This window comes from Notolepis coatsorum (assembly GCF_963971535.1).
Source record: "Notolepis coatsorum genome assembly, chromosome: 2".
Classification (NCBI taxonomy): domain Eukaryota; kingdom Metazoa; phylum Chordata; class Actinopteri; order Aulopiformes; family Paralepididae; genus Notolepis; species Notolepis coatsorum.
Window position 1 is genome coordinate 227290186 of NC_140166.1, and position 13161 is coordinate 227303346.

At 42.4% G+C, this 13161-nt stretch overlaps 6 protein-coding genes across 6 annotated transcripts; all 6 read left to right on the plus strand.

Moving 5' to 3' along the window:
* Positions 1-946: 946 nt before the first annotated feature.
* LOC311246822 (histone H1-like) lies at positions 947-1561 on the plus strand (the record flags this gene model as incomplete). Its single annotated transcript, XM_084337068.1, has 1 exon — positions 947-1561. The coding sequence occupies one exon, from the start codon at positions 947-949 to the stop codon at positions 1559-1561; it is 615 nt and encodes a 204-aa protein (XP_084193194.1).
* A 1850-nt stretch (positions 1562-3411) lies between these two features.
* LOC311247152 (histone H4) lies at positions 3412-3723 on the plus strand (the record flags this gene model as incomplete). The annotated part of the gene is made up of 1 exon (XM_084337474.1): positions 3412-3723. One exon carries the CDS (start codon positions 3412-3414, stop codon positions 3721-3723), a length of 312 nt encoding a protein of 103 aa, XP_084193600.1.
* A 1732-nt stretch (positions 3724-5455) lies between these two features.
* LOC311247058 (histone H2B-like) lies at positions 5456-5830 on the plus strand (the record flags this gene model as incomplete). Its single annotated transcript, XM_084337354.1, has 1 exon — positions 5456-5830. The coding sequence occupies one exon, from the start codon at positions 5456-5458 to the stop codon at positions 5828-5830; it is 375 nt and encodes a 124-aa protein (XP_084193480.1).
* A 3169-nt stretch (positions 5831-8999) lies between these two features.
* Positions 9000-9635, plus strand: LOC311246782 (histone H1-like; the record flags this gene model as incomplete). The annotated part of the gene is made up of 1 exon (XM_084337030.1): positions 9000-9635. One exon carries the CDS (start codon positions 9000-9002, stop codon positions 9633-9635), a length of 636 nt encoding a protein of 211 aa, XP_084193156.1.
* A 1046-nt stretch (positions 9636-10681) lies between these two features.
* Positions 10682-11092, plus strand: LOC311246924 (histone H3.2-like; the record flags this gene model as incomplete). Its single annotated transcript, XM_084337178.1, has 1 exon — positions 10682-11092. The coding sequence occupies one exon, from the start codon at positions 10682-10684 to the stop codon at positions 11090-11092; it is 411 nt and encodes a 136-aa protein (XP_084193304.1).
* Positions 11093-12526: 1434 nt separating this feature from the next.
* LOC311223834 (histone H2A-like) lies at positions 12527-12910 on the plus strand (the record flags this gene model as incomplete). The annotated part of the gene is made up of 1 exon (XM_084308598.1): positions 12527-12910. The coding sequence occupies one exon, from the start codon at positions 12527-12529 to the stop codon at positions 12908-12910; it is 384 nt and encodes a 127-aa protein (XP_084164724.1).
* Between the last annotated feature and the right edge of the window lie 251 nt (positions 12911-13161).

Here is a 13161-nt window from a genome sequence, read left to right on the forward strand (position 1 = left end):
ATATTACATGATACCGCATTCCTAAACATAATGAAATCATACATAGTACAATATACATTACATAACACTATATATTAAATATGCACTCAATTCACAAGCAGTGAGAAACCATATACTCTTACAACCTATTTGATAGGCTACTAATATTCCTGTCACTAAAAATACAATAAAGTAAAAATAAAAGTAACTATGGGTATGTGTGTATGTACATAATGTGCAGGCGTAGGGCTGTTAGATGTTGTTTCAGTTGTCTTTTAAAGCCTGTATTGTAAACAAAAAGCTAAATGTAGCTATGTTTATTGTATACGGTACATACTCATAAAGGTAGGACTAATTTCAGTTTTTTTAATCCATATATAGGCCACATTAAACCTTCCACTTACTCAAACGAAGTCGAGGTCACCCACACTACAGGCCACCACCAACAAAAGACTGTGTTTACCAACACCGAAAAGTCACCCATTTAAAACAAAACGCGTCACCCCAGATTACTCATCTTTCTTTCAGTCCCTTGTCTGGTAGCTCGGCTCGCTGGAAAACGAGATTTTGTCGGATTCTAATTTACTATAAAGAATTGTAAGAGATAAATACAAGAAAAAAGTAGCTGCACAACAGTGGTGACGGCACACATTATTGTTTTGGAGCGTTCACAGATTAACCACGTTTCTCAAAATAGTTTGATTCTGACGGGACATGTGTCTACTAGCTGGGACATTTGGCGTTAGATTTCTGCAATTTTCATAGTTGTGTATTTTAACTATTTTATGCGAAGAGAAAACACAAGCGACAGAACATTTTGACAGTACAGAGGCGGACCGGGCTGGTTGAGTCTACATGGCTCTCATGCAGTGTTTAAGACCAGCCCCCCGCCTCGGTCACACTATCAGTCTGTTGACGCTCCTAGTTACTTCAGCTTGTTTTGTTTCGCAGCAGAGAACGAGAGAAGATGGCAGAAGTCGCCCCAGCTCCAGCTCCCGCCGCTCCGGCTAAGGCTGCCAAGAAGAAGGCAGCTCCCAGACCCACGAAAGCAGGTCCCAGCGTCAGTGACTTGGTCGTCGAGGCAGTGTCCGCTTCCAAAGAGAGGAGCGGCGTGTCTCTTGCTGCTGTAAAGAAGGCTCTGGCTGCCGGTGGCTACGACGTGGATAAGAACAAGGCTCGTGTGAAGACTGCCATCAAGAGTCTGGTGACGAAGGGGACCCTGGTCCAGGTCAAAGGTACCGGAGCCTCCGGCTCTTTCAAGATCAACAAGAAGGCTGAGGTTAAAGCCAAGAAGCCAGCGGCCAAGAAACCAGTCGCCGCTAAAAAGCTTAAGAAGCCTGTTGCAGCTAAGAAGGCTATTGCAGCCAAGAAGTCTCCCAAGAAGGTAGCAGCCAAGAGTCCCAAGAAGGTAGTAGCCAAGAGTCCCAAGAAGGTAGTAGCCAAGAGTCCCAAGAAGGTAGTAGCCAAGAGTCCCAAGAAGGTAGTAGCCAAGAGCCCAAAGAAGGCGAAAAAGCCTGTTGCTCCCAAAAAGGCTCCAGCGAAGAAGGCTGCCAAGCCCAAAGCAGCTCCCAAGAAGAAGTAAGCGTCCAAGCAGAACATTGTTCACATCAAAAGGCTCTTTTAAGAGCCAACCACCATTTCCCATGAAGGAACAATGCATTCTAATGTAATAGTATACATTGAGGTGAAGGGGTCTTCTAATTATACAAAACATGTATTTCATTTTTCGGAAGGAGTCTTCTAATTATACAAAACATGTATTTCATTTTTCGATCTGTAGTTATTTGAACCAGACGGGGAACATTGAGTCTCACTCCTTCCAAGCCAATTTGTATATAATCATAAGCTAATTAATGATTAATTAAAATATAGATCAGACTGCATATCACATCCATACATGTGGAAATTCATAAATTGCTGCCATCATGGTGCATTTGTTACCTCGTAAGTGCCACCTCCTATAATGTTCGGGCGGAACTCTTGTTCCTAACAATAGTTCCGTGGGTGAATTATGTACAATTAACAATCACTACAATATAGTTATATATAGAGTTATATATAGTTACAATATATTGCTAAACTTTCAGTCTAGCCGACTGATCAAATCAAACCACGGCAGAACGATGCATTAGTTACAATGGATTACAAAACAACACATTTCCTCGTCAACATAAAGTCTTTAAGTATTCATTCTTCCCATTTATGGAAACAGTACATAAGCACAATTGCATGTATTCAGACCGGTTTGGTTAATTTGTCTTGTCAATGTTGCGCATGTAAATAGTCATTAGTCTTCTTGGTCAACACGCCGGAGTTAGTTTAGTTCCTCTTCATTACGCACAGCCAGCTGCAGGTGACCGCGGATGATACGTCTTCTTCCAGTGAACGAATCTAAAATACAGATGTATATTATTTAGGTCAATAGCATACCCCACCCTCTTCATCTTATTTATATATTTGTCTCTGTATAACACTCAAGAAGGAGGTCTGAACTATACCTGTAGTGTGCTCAGTGCTTTCTGAAAGGACAGTTATGAAATATTAGTACACTACCCACAAATAAGCTTTGTTCTGGTCAAATTACAGCATAGCATACTGTAAGGACAACAACAACAAGGTAGTCGGTCATGGCAGATACATGAGACTATCTCAGTGTAGCAACGCACAAGTATGCATTTATATCACATAGAAACAATATATTTCACTAGCAAGGCACAAGCATCCATTTATATCACATATACAAACAATATATCTCAGTATAGCAATGCACTGAGCCACATGAAGTTGATAAAGACAGCTTCATGGGCCAAAACCAAATGTAGGGATCTGAGGTTTTTAATCAGAGCAAACATGGAAGAATGACACAGATGAACAGATGGGAATATGTGGTAATTCAGTCATGTACTTGACTGACACGGTTCCCAGAGGAACACTGGTCTACTTCAGAAAAGGGGCCTGCCTTCTACAGGAACAATTCAGAAGAATCAAATTAGAAGTTTTCTTTTCTTCGTTGTCACACACACACACTTTTGGCCAGTTAAAAGACAATGTGGATGCAATTTTCATAATTCCAAAATATTCTTATGATTCTTATTGTTTTACGATCAATGAAGTCCGGTTGTGCACTACAGTGCACATCTTGTAAAATATGAATATAGTTAAAATTAAGTAAAAAAAAAGATATATATATATATATGTTAAATGTTTAAAAAAAATACAAGTGACAACACTTTTTCCCCTGGTTCTCAGGATGATGTATTGTATTGGGAAAACAACACTTCCTCAAAACATGTTCAGATGTAAACCTCAAACCCTCCCTCCACATTTGTCCCTGCGCGCGCTTCTTGGTCTCAACCACGTCCTCAGAGAGGGTTCAAATAAGCAGGCGGTTGGCCAGTTGCTACATTCGTTTGTTTTCTTACATACGTTATAATGAGTGGAAGAGGAAAGGGAGGTAAGGGACTTGGTAAAGGAGGCGCTAAGCGTCACCGCAAAGTGCTTCGTGATAACATCCAGGGAATCACCAAACCCGCTATCCGTCGTCTGGCTCGTCGTGGCGGAGTGAAGCGTATCTCCGGTCTCATCTACGAGGAGACTCGTGGTGTTCTCAAGGTCTTCCTGGAGAATGTGATCCGTGATGCCGTCACCTACACCGAACACGCCAAGAGAAAGACCGTGACCGCCATGGATGTGGTCTATGCTCTGAAGAGACAGGGACGCACTCTGTACGGCTTCGGCGGCTAGACTTCCATTCAACCCTAACTATCCAAAACCCAAAGGCTCTTTTCAGAGCCACCCACCTTATCACTGAATGAGCACACTCTACATACGTTTATTTGTGAAAAGTATTAAACTGAGTTGTCTCAGGCATGGCACCGAATTTGTTTTAGCATTTAATTTAATCCAGTCACTGATGCAATGCCTACGGTTCCTGACGTTGCTACTTAATAACTGATGGTGGTTTTAATAATGAGAAGACTAACGTGAAAGACGTTTCAGTGACTAGTACACAAGTCTCATCTCACGGCAGGGCTCCCTGAACATGTGTGAACAATTACAATTAAATTGATATGCCTCAAGATTATTCGTACAACACTTTGTAAGTAATATATTAAGATTCAAATCTATTGAAATCATACAATGCAATTACAGTACAATGTAAAGAAGGCATCAAACTATAGTGCAAATATAACAGTTAAATGCAATCGTAATATGCTATACAGGTGAATAAACTCGCTATAAAATATATAAATGAGTACAACTGAGTAATAGTGCTAAGCAGATGTATGTACTGTACAGAGTTGTAGTATTAATATGTACAGTGATCAGCTATAAAGACACTAATATGTACAGATATAGTATTACAGGTATGTAAATCCCTAAAGGAACAAATAAAATAAACATTTTGTTTGGAAGTGTGGATTCGCTACTTGTAGGCACTGGACATCTTTTTTTATAAAACGCATAGTTGAGTTATTATACAATGTTTACGCGGTTTTAGTTTATTTGATTTATTTTAAAGGGACAAATACATGGTGATATAATGCCTGTATCAGTGTAATACAATGAGTTGGTGTAGAAAGTACATGAATGCCCTTATTATAAATCCCTAAAGGAACAAATAAAATAAACATTTTTGTTTGGAAGTGTAGTTCTTTTTGTGTAGTTCTGAAAAGTTGTAGCAGAGGAGTGTGAGAGTGCAGTTCAGTGGTGAGTACAGGGTGGACATTTACCATGAATTGTATAAGCGCTATTGTAAAGTCTTGCTATGGGTTCTGTAATGGCCTTTGTTGTGAGGGACCAGATTGGGAGACAGTAAGATATTGTTGAAAGAAAAATGTAGATATGTATTTGAAACATTGATGGTGAGACTTTGCTAGTGTAAACAAATTGTTTTTGATTTGCCTTCTTGACTGAAAAGTGTGACTTTTCCGTGTTCAATTTCACCATGGAAGTCAATGGAGAGAGGAGGCTAACATTGGGGAGTTGTGTTCATGACAGCACAAACATCAATAGTCATAATCATCTGTTTATAACATGGTGGTTACAATGTTGAGACTAGTTTAAACTAGTCTCCAATTAGTTGACCTGGATGTTGTGGTACAACCAGGAGACTGGATCAATATAGAGTCTTAAGCACATGTTTACTTTTATTGAACAAATATTTTTACTTTTGATTATATATATTGTAGGTCTAGGATACTTTAATACTTGTATGTATACTTTTACTTGATTAGAAACTATTTAAATTATAAATACTTAAAATTGAGGACTTTTTGCAGTACTATTCTATTAGTGTATTTGGACTTTTGCTCAATACTTTTCCCAGCACTGCCAAATAATAAACCAAAATATTCTCGCCACGCCCAACCAATCGTATCGTAGAAGCCACGCAGTACTATTTGCATCGACCTCCTATAAATACGGCAGGAAACGTAAGCAACCGTCACCATTCGATTCTGATAAGCCGTCGAATATGCCTGAACCAGCCAAGCCAGCGCCCAAGAAGGGCTCCAAGAAAGCCGTCACCAAGACAACTGCAAAGGGTGGCAAGAAGCGCAGAAAGTCCAGGAAGGAGAGTTATGCCATTTATATTTACAAAGTTCTGAAGCAGGTTCATCCCGACACCGGCGTTTCCTCCAAGGCCATGGGGATCATGAACTCCTTCGTTAACGACATCTTCGAGCGCATCGCTGGAGAAGCCTCGAAATTGGCTCTCTACAATAAGCGCCGCACTATCACCTCCAGGGAGATACAGACCGCTGTGCGTCTGCTGCTCCCCGGTGAGCTGGCGAAGCACGCTGTCTCTGAGGGAACCAAGGCTGTGACCAAGTACACTAGCTCCAAGTAAACTACGCTGTTCACTAAAGATTAACCCAAAGGCTCTTTTAAGAGCCATCCACTCTGTTGTGAGAGAGTTATTCCTATTATTCTCATGATTGCGCTGTTTATCAAAGTGGTTACTGAGTGCCGGGTATTTCCTTTTTAAAATTCTCTATTTAAAAATGTCCTACATTTCGTTTGTACAGATATTATCATGGTAGGGCTGTCTGTCGGGAGACTGAATTGTATATCTTACTTATTGATTAATAAATGACTAGCAACTGTAATAGTTTGGATGGCTATTAAGTTGCAAATTATATATAGTCAAAATCCTGTTATTTTTAGTTTGTTAAGTAGCTAGATTGGATAGAATTCTAGCTTGTACATCACAATTATACAGTAAATGAATATATCACCTGCTGTATTAGAACCTTGATCAATAATACATTATTGGTCTTTATAATACACATGGATAATGTTTATTTTAGCATTTTCAAAGTGGAAATGCTATTCGAAAAATAATACATTCCAGGCTCATATAATTATAATGAAAAAGATGAACCACCCCATACCTACGTTAAATGTTATATACATTATTACAACAACAATACGCTTTTATAACATTGTTGACATCAAACGCCAGCAATCGGAAGTCTAAAATATGACTTCAGCAATACTGATCATCGCCGGTCCCCTCTCCCTCCATGTTTCGCAGGATATGCAGCCTCCGCATCTGGCTGAAATGGTACTCTGCTCATCAGGCATCCCCTATGGTTTGGACTTCAACAAATTCACTGATACACCACACCATGCTCTCTCCACTCGTAGTTTCTGTCATACAACATAAAATCACAGATTTGGGCCTAACTTTTCTGAGCAGTATTTACCAATAAGGACTTGATCAAACTGATCAGCAGCTCAATCGTTTCTTTTGTGTCTCACAAGGTGCTCTTTTTTTTGTTACCATGGTACCAGTCATTATATAAAGATGTACCATGGACCATGGTACAGCCATAGTAAATGTAATGGAACCATTAATAACATGGTATAATCCATGGTAACTGGCATAATTTTTTTATCATAGGAATGCCAGGATACATTTTTGTAAGAGATGTTTTCTGATGATGCTGAGTTGCGCCGATGATTTCCTCTTGTTTGGGTTACTAAACAGATGACACCAATATTTACACAGGACTGGGTCTCACCATGGGCCATGTGTATAAACCAATGCCCCACTATGGTACTGGTATAGTAGACTAGAAACATAGTATGTTTCATTCCTTGAACCATTTCTTCAGAATGTATCAACATGTACTACACCAATAGACACTAACAATAGAGGTCTTGCATGGACTGTTTGTGTACTTTTTGCAGTTTCTGCTTTCCACCGTTATAAGACGACTCTCGAGGCAGGTTGGTAGTTCTCAGTGCAGGTCTTTATTCACAACAGTTCTCCATTACAGGTTGCGGTATCACTCAGACTCATTGCTACCATTTCCCATGCCCCAGAGCGAGTGCACGCTGTGTGCCCCACCCTCTTTATACCTTCCCCAGGTCAGACCGTGCACTCTCGACTCTGTCAACCCGTGGCTGGCGCGTCCGCCAGCGCCGGGATGGCGGAGTGTTGAGTGACAGCTGAACGGACCCACCCGACCCAAATCCCAGGGTCGCTACACTACCCCCTCCCTATTAAATCTCTCGCCCCGAGAGATGAACCAAATTCACCCACAGTCAACAAGATTACCCCCCCCCCCCCCGCAGCAAAGCTAGGGCAGCAGCTAGCCACGCGACGCTTCCGGTGGCTATGGCCTAACCACCGGTTACGACGCCACGCTCCTGCTAGCCCGTGAGTGCTCTTATTGGTTACGGCTGCAACCCTCTCAGTCAGGCCACAGGAGACGACAACCACCAATTACCCATAGTCCCATACAAATACCTTGGTTCCAGGTTGCCCGCGTCCTCCTGTTCCAGGCCGACAGAGAGACGCGCTACACCTAACCACCGGCCGACGCTACGCTAACTGCTAGCTCCACTCCAATACCCGCTAACCAGTACTCAAATCCCCGCAGTACCCAACACAATACCCCACACCTCAATGAAATCACCATTACAGGTTGCGGTATCACTCAGACTCATTGCTACCATTTCCCATGCCCCAGAGCGAGTGCACGCTGTGTGCCCCACCCTCTTTATACCTTCCCCAGGTCAGCCCGTGCACTCTCGACTCTGTCAACCCGTGGCTGGCGCGTCCGCCAGCGCCGGGATGGCGGAGTGTTGAGCGACAGCTGAACGGACCCACCCGACCCAAATCCCAGGGTCGCTACAATATTAAATATGCACTCAATTCACAAGCAGTGAGAAACCATACTCTTACCACCTATTTGATAGGCTACTAATATTCCTGTCACAAAAAATACAATAAAGTAAAAATAAAAGTAACTATAGGTATGTGTGTGTGTCTACATGTACATAATGTGCAGGCGTAGGGCTGTTAGATGTTGTTTAATTTGTCTTTTAAAGCCTGTATTGTAAACAAAAAGCTAAATGTATACAGTACATGCTCATAAAGGTAGGACTAATTTCAGTTTTTTTAATCCATATATAGGCCACATTAAACCTTCCACTTACTCAAACGAAGTCGAGGTCACCCACACTACAGGCCACCACCAACAAAAGACTGTGTTTACCAACACCGAAAAGTCACCCATTTAAAACAAAACGCGTCACCCCAGATGACTCATCTTTCTTTCAGTCCCTTGTCAGGTAGCTCGGCTCGCTGGAAAACGAGATTTTGTCGGATTCTAATTTACTCTAAAGAATTGTAAGAGATAAATACAAGAAAAAAGTAGCTGCACAACAGTGGTGACGGCACACATTATTGTTTTGGAGCGTCCACAAATTAACCACGCTTCTCCAAATAGTGTGAGTCTGACGGGACATGTGTCTACTAGCTGGGACATTTGGCGTTAGATTTCTGCAATATTCATAGTTGTGTATTTTAACTATTTTATGCGAAGAGAAAACACAAGCGACAGAGCATTTTGACAGCACAGAGGAGGACCGGGCTGGTTGAGTCTACATGGCTCTCATGCAGTGTTTAAGACCAGCCCCCCGCCTCGGCCACACTATCAGTCTGTTGACGCTCCTACTCCTCCTAGTTACTTCAGCTTCTGTTTCGCAGCAGAGAACGAGAGAAGATGGCAGAAGTCGCCCCAGCTCCAGCTCCCGCCGCTCCGGTTAAGGCTGCCAAGAAGAAGGCAGCTCCCAGACCCACGAAAGCAGGTCCCAGCGTCAGTGACTTGGTCGTCGAGGCAGTGTCTGCTTCCAAAGAGAGGAGCGGCGTGTCTCTTGCTGCCGTAAAGAAGGCTCTGGCTGCCGGTGGCTACGATGTGGTTAAGAACAAGGCTCGTGTGAAGACTGCCATCAAGAGTCTGGTGACGAAGGGGACCCTGGTCCAGGTCAAAGGTACCGGAGCCTCCGGCTCTTTCAAGATCAACAAGGCTGAGGTTAAAGCCAAAAAGCCCGCAAAGAAAGCCGCTCCGAAAGTCAAGAAGCCTGCAGCCAAGAAACCTGTCGCGGTCAAAAAGCCCACGAAGGTGGCAACTAAGAAGCCTGCTGCCGCCAAGAAGTCTCCCAAGAAAGTAAAGAAGGTAGCAGCCAAGAGTCCCAAGAAGGTAGCATCTAAGAGTCCCAAGAAGGTAGCGGCCAAGAGTCCCAAGAAGGTAGCAGCTAAGAGCCCAAAGAAGGTGAAAAAGCCCGCTGCGCCCAAGAAGGCCCCAGCTAAGGCTGCCAAGCCAAAAGCAGCTAAGAGAGGAGCTCCCAAGAAGAGATAAGCGTTTGAACAGAACGTTGTCTTTAATTCAACAAAAGGCTCTTTTAAGAGCCACCCACCACTTCCATGAAAAGCAATATTGTACTCTAGTGTGTGGAAGTGAAGGGGGCTTATCGAAGTATATAACTTAGTATTACTTTTGGGATGGTTGATTTCAACGAGTTACTTCCAGCACCAGCACGGCAACAAAGCAAACTCGAGACAATACATAGAGAATATACCACAAAAAAGCTAGATCAGATCTAGGTTCTTAATTGGACTAATCAAAGTCCGGTTTGATCAGTTGGTCCTATACTAACGTAGATACCACAACGAGTTGAGTCCTTTATTGTGGAAATACATAAATTGCTATCATTATGGTGCATTTATGTTTGTGCGTAAATGGCCGCTCTGACACTATATTTGGCACATTATGTTCCCCACTACCTCACATTAAATATCTAAAAGCAACCATTATTCTACAGAACAAGTGGAACATTGTCTCTCACAAAAGGCTCTTTTATGGACCACCACGATTTAAATGAAACGGGCACAGCTACAAAACACTACTTGTAGTTCTACCCATTTATTTATGTGATTAGTGATCGAGACCAGCAACATTGGCAGGTAAAGAAAAATGGTCTCAATCAGTCGCACCGCTTCAGATAGTGAGTTGAGCCCCAAAAATTGCAGTAATACACAAATTGCTGCCATTATGGTCAATTTATGTTTGTGCATGTTGTAATCTGTATATATATATAATATTTATACCGCTGTCCAGTATGAGTTACTACCCATAGTTTTTTTTCAGTTCAAATTAATCAGCGAGTTGGAGAGTCGCGTTTTATTATCGGGGTGTTTTCTCACCCAATCAGGAAAGACGTTTTGTTGGCGGTTTTTCCAAAAGACCAGTCCTCCAATAATCGTGTGAGATGTAGGCGGAATAACGAACTCCCAGAGCTGAGACCAATCAGAAACGGCTGCGCCTCCACGTTAGTTATATAAGGCCAGAGTTACGGCACAGCAGCGTATATTGTTGGAGTGAAGAAGAAAACATAGTTTCTCGTAATGGCTAGAACTAAGCAGACCGCTCGTAAGTCCACCGGTGGCAAAGCCCCAAGGAAGCAGCTCGCCACCAAGGCTGCTCGTAAGAGCGCACCGGCTACCGGCGGCGTGAAGAAGCCACATCGTTACAGGCCCGGTACCGTGGCGCTGAGAGAGATCCGTCGTTACCAGAAGTCCACCGAGTTGCTGATCCGCAAGTTGCCTTTCCAGCGCCTGGTCAGAGAAATCGCCCAGGACTTCAAGACTGACCTGCGCTTCCAGAGCTCTTCTGTCATGGCTCTTCAGGAGGCCAGTGAGGCTTACCTGGTCGGTCTGTTTGAGGACACCAACCTGTGCGCCATCCACGCCAAGAGGGTGACCATCATGCCCAAAGACATCCAGCTGGCCCGCCGCATCCGTGGAGAGCGAGCTTAAATCTGCTTTCATACATTCATAACCCAAAGGCTCTTTTAAGAGCCACCACCGTAATCATGAAAAGTACATTCCATTAACTAATTATTTCAACATGCCAGTTATACTAAAGTCACTTTAATTCTGATATTTATACTAGCATCTCTCGTTGGCTAAAGCAGAACAAACTGCAAATTGCATGATAATATTATATTCCTTTATTGATCCCCTTGGACATTTGGTAGTGGTACCATAGGTGGGGAGGTACAACATATTAGCATATACATACAGGTCACATAATTATATTACAGTGGAGAACTCATCTATTGATTGATTGAAAATGTTATTAACATATTGCAGAATGGGTACAGTACAGCTCAATACATACAATTGTTAAGGGGATGCAATTAAAGTTAATTACATTACATTTATTGTAATATGTAACTAATTCCAAAATTAAGAAACTGAATAGTCTCCCATTACGTTAATCCAGTCTTGATAACTATTGGAACAGACTGAAATAACATGCCTTACAGCCTTAAATTACTACACAAACTAGGAACGTTGATTGTTTAGCCAAATTGGGATTTTCTTTCAATGGCACAAAGTAAGACCAGTTCTAATGCAAGTGGTACTTGTAAACAGCATCCATTCCACTAGAATGAAGACTTGGCGTTGGGTTATTATCTAGTTCCTTCCGTAATCTAATTGCTTTTGCTAAAATAATTTTGAGTTATTAGCTCTTGGTGTGCTCCATAATATTAACATACATGACATACATGACATACAGATAGACAGTACTGCTACATCTATACAGTGACACTAAGTGCCCCCTTGACTCGACATACATGCATTTTTAAATAGTTTGGGTGCATTTATAGCAAATCAAATTGACAATATAATGTGATTTTGAAATCCGGTATATAGAAAGTATCTGCATTTCGTCACTTTTTATTTGTTTAACACAACATGTTATGTCAGCCCACAATTATGACGGTTTGTCCAACAGGCAGAGCGCTGATCCAATAATGAGAATAGGTCGAAAAACATCTCTCCTCCTTCTGCTATAAAGGCATCATAACAGGCCTGGTATTATGTTAGAGGTTATAAGACATTCCAATAAGCCTGAGGTTATTATTCATATTATAGTATAGTGACATGGTTCTATATTGTCGGCTCTGTGGGGAGCGCCTTATACGCTGATATAACAATATCCACGTTGTTATTATAACTTCCTTCACCGCCTACATTTGCGTGTATGATTGGTGGAGAGATCGTATGAAAAGTTCGCCAACAATGTAAACCAAACCCTATTATCTCTGTCAGTCCTTCTCTGATTGGGTGATGATGCACAGAGCCATATTTGACCAATAAGCACGAACCTTAGTGAGGATATAAAGACGGCTCTTCGGCCTGTTTACAAATTATTCTGTGTTCATCTCTAGAATAAACTGAATCATGTCCGGAAGAGGTAAGACAGGAGGAAAGGTGAAGGCTAAGTCCAAGACTCGCTCATCTCGCGCCGGGCTTCAGTTCCCCGTGGGTCGTGTCCACAGACTGCTGCGTAAAGGCAACTATGCTCATCGTGTTGGAGCCGGTGCCCCGGTTTATCTGGCGGCTGTGCTGGAATATCTGACCGCTGAGATCCTGGAGTTGGCTGGAAACGCTGCCCGTGACAACAAGAAGAGTCGTATCATCCCCCGTCATCTGCAGCTGGCCGTGCGTAACGATGAGGAGCTCAACAGACTGCTGGGAGGAGTGACCATCGCTCAGGGTGGTGTGCTGCCCAACATCCAGGCTGTCCTTCTGCCCAAGAAGACCGAGAAGGCTGCCAAGAAGTAAATTATTTAGCCTCTTCGACAAACTCCACAAAGGCTCTTTTCAGAGCCACCCACCTCTTCTTGAAGATGCAATATTTCCGTTTGTCCAAATACAATTTGGTTGTGTAACTTACGTTGTCTCGCTACCTCGGTCATAAGTGTAACGAAGACGATAAACACGTAATGCATAACATTTGACAGTGTTCACTAATGGGTACACTTGTACAATGCTGTTTAGAAGTAATGTTTAATGTGTTTGTCTGCAGTGTTTTT